The following is a 6,859-nucleotide window of genomic DNA, read 5'->3' on the forward strand; positions in this document are numbered from 1 at the left end:
AATTTACTGTTCACACCTATTTGACCTTTATTTTTTGTTTTTTACCCTGAAGTCAGTTGGGTTTTTTTCCTTCGCGGATTTTTTTCAAGTACAATAAACGGTCAACTTTATTTCAAAAGCATTTTCAGTTTATTTTATCTTTTGAAATTTCTACTATTTGTTCATATTGAATGTATATATACACCGGTGAATCAAACGTTCTCTCCGACAATGCTACAACAAGTGTGGACGTTAGTTAGAGAAGGGATAGAAACGCCATACACGTGTCCTTTAATAATGGGCTTCAATTGACCGCACATGATTGACGTATATAAGAGGTGGACAGCACAGTACACCTATATACCAGTTAGGCTCATAGCCGTGAGTACACATGATAGAAAAATCGCTGTCAAGATGAAACTAAAACATGCCGAAACCCTTCTTGTAATCCTATTATTTTGACCTCTAACGATCTCGTCACGAGAAAAACATGACGAGCCTCGTTCAGGCGGGTAAATGCATGCTTTAGATGCTACTCCCTCCTTTCATCTATATAGGGTCTAATATGATTTTTAAGACCGACATTGACTATTGGCAAGGTTAATACTTCCTCCGTTACAGTTTGGAAGGCACAGTTAAATTTGCGTGCGTTTCCACAATAGACAAGGTTTATGGCGCATTGCATTTATTTCTAGTAACTAATTAATACTCCGATATACTATTTCTATATGCATGCATAGTATGAATATTATTTTTTAGCCCATCTCACAACCAGTAGATAACCACCTAGGTCCCAGAGAATTTCCAAGCGCGCCTTCTAAACCGTGACGGAGGTAGTAGTACATGGCATGCACAATGTGAAAATTATATCATTGAAAGCTCCTTTCACATACGAATTTAACGGTGTGCTTTGTGTAAGTTGCATGTCATATATTATTGCTTTAATATTTGGTCAAAGTTAGCCTCGAAAAATGTATTAGGCCCTATATAGATGGAAGGAGGGAGTAGGAATTTCTAGGTAATTACGCAGCGTCTTGTGTGCCTAGCGGGCAATATATGTAGCATTCGTAGCTAGGGCAGGTGAAGTATACCCATCCAACAGCGGCGGGTCAAGTATCGCTACCGCAAGCGATGACATCACCGTAATCACACCGTGCAGTAGAGTAGCGCGCCGTGCCTATCCTACCTAGAACACCTGACGTGAGACGGCCCCGCGCCAAACCAAGCGTCACTCCATTATAAACTCTAGTGCGCGGGTGCGTGCTTCGGCCAGCAGCAGCAGCCAGCTCTGGCAGGCGGTAGCTAGCCAGGTTGAAGACGACAAGGTCTGCGGCGTTCATCCATCGTACGTCTTCCATGGCGCCGCAGCACTTCCTGGTCGTCGCGTTCCCGGGCCAGGGCCACATCAACCCGGCGCGGGCTCTGGCGGAGCGCCTCGCGCGGGCCACGCCGGGCGCGCGGGTCACGCTCTCGGCCTCTGTGTCCGCGCACAGGCGCATGTTCCCCTCGCTGGCGTCCCCCGACGACGAGGTCCACGACGGCGCCATCTCCTACGTCCCGTACTCGGACGGCTACGACCACGGCTTCAGCCTCTTCGCCTGCGACGGGGACGAGGCGCAGAGGTACGTGGAGGCGTTCGGCCGCGTCGGCCGCGAGACCTTCGCAGCGGTGCTGGACCGCCTCGCGGCGCGGGGCCGGCCCATCACGTGCGTGGTCTACGCCATGCTCATGTGGTGGGCCGCGGAGGTCGCCCGTGAGCGCGGCGTGCCCCGAGCGCTCTACTGGATCCAGCCGGCCACCATGCTGGCCGTCTACTACCACTACTTCCATGGGTACGAGCGGCTTGTGACGGAGCATGCTGCTGAGCCGGGGTTCACGGTGTCCATGCCGGGCCTCCCGCCGATGGCGATCCGGGACCTCCCGAGCTTCTTCACCAATCTTACGGACAGAAGGTTAGTTGCGGCCTTCGGGGACATCCGCAGGACGTTCCAGCAGCTGGACCTGGACGTCGACAGTAGCAGCAGCGCTGGAGGAAGCAGGCAGCCCATGGTGCTCGTGAACACCGTCGAAGAATTAGAGACCATGGCTTTCGCGTCCGTTCCTGGACTGGACGTGTTCCCCGTCGGGCCAGCCGTGGTGTCGCTCTTCACCGAGGGCGAGAGCGGCACGAGTGGCACCGCCGCCGCAGTAGGAGATCTCTTTGAGCACGACGAAAATGGTTACATGGAGTGGCTGGACACGAAGCCAGCACGGTCGGTGGTGTACGTGTCGTTCGGGAGCATGGCGGCGGTGAGCAAGCGACAGAAGGACGAGCTGAAGCGAGGCCTCGCCGCTAGCGGCCGACCGTACCTGTGGGTGGTGCGGAACAACAACAGAGGCGACGGCTTTGACGACGCCGGCGACGAGCGGGGCATGGTGGTTGGGTGGTGCGACCAGGTGCGGGTGCTGTCGCATCCGGCCGTCGGGTGCTTCGTGACGCACTGCGGCTGGAACTCCACGCTGGAGACCGTGGCGTGCGGCGCGCCGGTGGTCGCCGTGCCACAGTGGTCCGACCAGGACACGAACGCGCGCCTGGTCGTCCAGTGGGGCATCGGCGTGCGCGCCGCGACCGACGTTGACAGGGTTCTGGACGCGGAGGAGCTCGCGAGGTGCCTGGAACTGATCATGGATGACAGGGAGGAGGGTGCCGCCATACGAGCGAGCTCGGCGGCGTGGAAGGCGAAGTTGCAGCAAGCGATCGCGGCCGGCGGCTCATCCGGTCTTAACCTCAGGACTTTCCTGGACCAATTTGCGAATGATGCTTAGAAGCATTTATGTACTATACGAGTCCTCGTTTTTTGTTCTGCAATATAAAAACCTTGAGTATAATTGTCTGGTGATGTATTTTCTCAGGCCCTTCAACGCCTTTCAATTTATAGGGCGTGCGCGTATCCTTAGGTCGTCCATTTGACCAACCTAATGCAAGTCATATATTATAAAAAAAAATATCAATATAAACTTTAGATGTTCTATTTTGAAACGATATAATTTTTGTGTTATATAGTTTATATTAGGGTGATAAAATTGACAACCTAAATATACGCGTAGGACTTGTAAACTGAAATGGAGGTAGTAGAATAAGTTGTCTGGTGATGTATTTTCTCAGGCCCTTCAACACCTTTCTCTAAAAGAAATTCTATTTCCCATTAAACAAGCCTAGAGCCCGCAAATCAGTGTCACGGCGGCGTTGCCCATCACCATTGCCACACAAGCTGGGTGCCCAACGGTGAGGTCCTAGAGCCCGCAAATCAGTGTCACTCACGGGCAACGTCGGCCGTCACCATTTGCCGCACAAGCTGGGTGGCCAACGGTGAGGGAAGTGGATCCTCTAACATTAAGGAGGAAAGTCACCTAAGCTACAGTACAATTTAGTGCAAAATAAAGAAGAAAAGTCAGAGACACTGTAGCAAACAATGTAATTATCTACCGTAGCAGGTTTTGTGTGTGGTTACTGTTCATGTAAATAAATTTAAAATTAATTTTATTGCATCGTAATTTTGTTTGTATATGTTTGTAGTAAATGTATACAATAGATTTGTAATTTGCAAATTAATTCAAGTCATTTTAGTCTTAATCATATGAATGTGAAGGAGGAAAGTTAGAGAATTGTAGCTTATGTGACTTCTCTTCTTGATGTTAGAGGATCCACATCCTAGCGACGGCGGCACGTGGTGGTGAGACGGGGAGCTGTGCCGTGGGGAGGCAAGGCGGCGTGGCCGCGTGGGAAGGCAGGACGGTCAGGCGGTGCAGGAGGTGCGGCATGGCGCGTCATGCCGGGACCGTGCGGCGGCGGGCCTGGCGACGGCACGAGGGTGTCCAGGTGGTTTCGGTCCGCCAAAATTATATGAGAAGATTATCTTTCCGTAAATGTAAAGGAGAGTTGAGGCAAATATATATGGGATCTTGTAAAAATTTGGATTTATGGAGGTATCGAAGGGCTATTTGTGTCCGCAAAAATGCTACTCATTTCGTTCCGAATTACTTGTCGCAAGTACGGATATATCTAAAATTAAAATACATTAAAATACATCCATTTCTACGACGAGTAATTTAAAACGCAGGGAGTACACGTTAGCTACATGTCAGACGACTGATTTTTTAAATTTCGGTCAATCAAATTTATGGCCATTAATTCAAGGTGGTTTGTGTGATGCGTGGGTAGCCGGTCGACTGACTCCGTTACTTGTTCAGTCGATCTTTTGCCTATCTTGCTCCCTGGACGCACGATGCAGCCTCCGTGCATATGCACTAGATCGGCAACCCGCCTTTGTGCGAGGGTGTCAGTCCAACCGATATGCCAAGCGATGGAAGATCAAACCGCATGATGCATCAGTAGGAAGCAAGTTTAACACATCTAAAATGTCAACAACTGATTTTCTGGTTCATGGGAAAGAATAAACATTCCAGAAGAGTAACATCATTGAGTTCAACAAAATCATGAGATTGTAAAAATTAATCCACCCCAGAAGTAGTGCAACATCAAGTTCAATGCAGTCATGAGATTACAAAAACAAATTAGCTCACATTAAGTTCAATTATACGAGTAGGAACATAAGAGAGCAAAAGCTACCACAACGGCAATGGAGGCGATAAAACTATGAAGTCATAGTTAGGCATAAATAGCTTGGTTCTACTGCCTCCATGAGTGCTATTCCATTATGATGACCACATAATGGTTTTGTATAGAAAATGCACTTGTGATTTCCCTCTAAAACGTATGTACAGTGAGCGATGGTTTCCCCTTCTAATCTTGAAGGCGATCGCCTTCGCCAACGGATGGATCAAGGCGCCCCTCATCTGCTAAGCTCCGGTCGAGCTCTCCTCCTTCCCCTTCCAGCGAGAGACATGACTTGCTTCCATTCTATAGAGATTGCTGTAAAGCTGTATGTAATTCATTTCTTCAGAGATCTTTATATAGTGGAGTCACCAGCTGCTCTGCATTCATGACTGCATCTGGTTCTGTATTAAACTAAAGGCCCTGGCATTTGTTAAGCTTGTGAGCAGCTCCCACAGTTCAAGATCAATCAATCAAGAATTTGGGGGAAAGCTAAATGGCATCGGTACCAGCAACTACAAATTTCAACCAAGTAGGCAAGAATCTACACATAAGATGTCACAGATATAGCAATTTTCCTCAATTGCTTCATTTGTAATAGAACACAAGAGGTTTACAGTTATATAACTCTGGCCAGTTATGATGAATAGATGTACATTAGATGCTTTAAGGTCCATGTTTTTCTGGTTGGAGCACCGAATGCTCACAGAATGACAGAAAGAAGAGAAAATGCATGGTGTCTTTATTTCTTATCTTCTAGGTCTAATTGACAGTTCAGTGATTGTTGCCAAACCGTACCAGTAACTATTCTACTTACCAAGTACATAACCTTCCAGTATCTCTCTAATGTTGTACTTTGCTACTCGAAAGGTCAAAAGAACAAGGGAATCAAACTACAAGTAAACATACCTCTCCTAGCGATAGAAATATACTATCAAATCTAAGGGTGTACTACATTTGAAAGCATAGTTTCATGATAAGAGAAGTGAAAAAAATGAAAGAAATATATGTAAAGAAAATTGAGTATACCTTCCCGGAAGGTATCCATCTCCCTGAAATTAGTCCCAAAGAGTTGGTTCAATAAGGTACTCTTTCCTACTCAAAATAGGAATATGATTAATCTTATGTCAACTAAATTCTGAAGTACGTACTGTCGATTTGTGATAAAGGGCAGGAAGTCCACAACTCACACTTATCATCCAAGAATACATGTTTAAGTTTAGTATTATACTATCAGTGAAATGATGAAAATACGCATTTTCCAGTTAAATGTCAGAGAAGACTAACAAATAACCCCCAGGAGAAAGGATATACAGTGCAATTATAATTAATTGTTCATCAGTGGACTCTGATTCTTAGATGTCACTCGTGTTAGCAAGTGAAGGGCTTCAAAATAGATATGCACGGACACACTACTTTTACAATAAACACATGCCACCAAGTTGGGGTTGCAAGGATCAATGTAAATGTAGCATTAATCACCAAAAACAAATTTAGCACCAACAATGTATGAAGTCTGTCCAAAACCATGATATACTTGTAGGCAAAAATAGTGAGGCTGCGGTCGATCCACATGCAGCTGCAAATATAACCAGTGTGCCTCACTATAGAAACGGTGAGTGTAGAATTTTGTCATTGACATTAGAAGTTAAAAGAAAAGGACCGCATCCAGAAACAAAATCACCATAATTGTTGAATAAAGAGTTGAGGAAATCTGCAAAAACATGATTCTCGCTTGATTATAAACCTACTTCTAGTAATGTGATTCCAGTCTGTAAATACTATGGATTTACTGAAAGTTCTAAGCCTCTAATTATTATTTACAAAGTTACCACCTGATTATCAGTTTGGACAAAGTTGCATGATGAATACATATCAAACAAATACTCCTACTCCTAGATTGTCACATGACCTGTTATTAAAGATGAAGTGTGTATACCAGAGAAAAATCATGTAAAAAACATTTAACCCATACAAGAAGCAACATAAACTTACATTGTTTTGTGTTTTAACCTGATTGAGTGAATCAAAAAAAACACTGTATGCCTCTGTCTTTTAGCAGCCTCTGCAATTCATCAAAACTGCACCAATATAAAAAGTAAGAATAGCAGTGTAACATGGTTCTATATTCCAAATTGCATCCGATCACAAATTGTGTATAAACAAACACTATGCAACGACAAAAACAGTAAGCATTTGGAAATAAGATACATGGCACACACATGCATAATTACTGTGTCTGAATTATCAAGAAATACTATGCAACTACACACATAGTAAACATTT

The 6,859-nt window shown here is 45.5% G+C and overlaps 1 protein-coding gene across 1 annotated transcript; it reads left to right on the top strand.

Moving 5' to 3' along the window:
- Positions 1-1,151: 1,151 nt before the first annotated feature.
- On the top strand, positions 1,152-2,847 carry LOC123154212 (cyanidin 3-O-rutinoside 5-O-glucosyltransferase-like). The gene has a single exon (XM_044572990.1). The coding sequence runs from the start codon at positions 1,336-1,338 to the stop codon at positions 2,782-2,784; it is 1,449 nt and encodes a 482-aa protein (XP_044428925.1). The 5' UTR covers positions 1,152-1,335; the 3' UTR covers positions 2,785-2,847.
- Positions 2,848-6,859: the final 4,012 nt, after the last annotated feature.

Source organism: Triticum aestivum, chromosome 7A (assembly GCF_018294505.1).
Source record: "Triticum aestivum cultivar Chinese Spring chromosome 7A, IWGSC CS RefSeq v2.1, whole genome shotgun sequence".
Lineage (NCBI taxonomy): Eukaryota > Viridiplantae > Streptophyta > Magnoliopsida > Poales > Poaceae > Triticum > Triticum aestivum.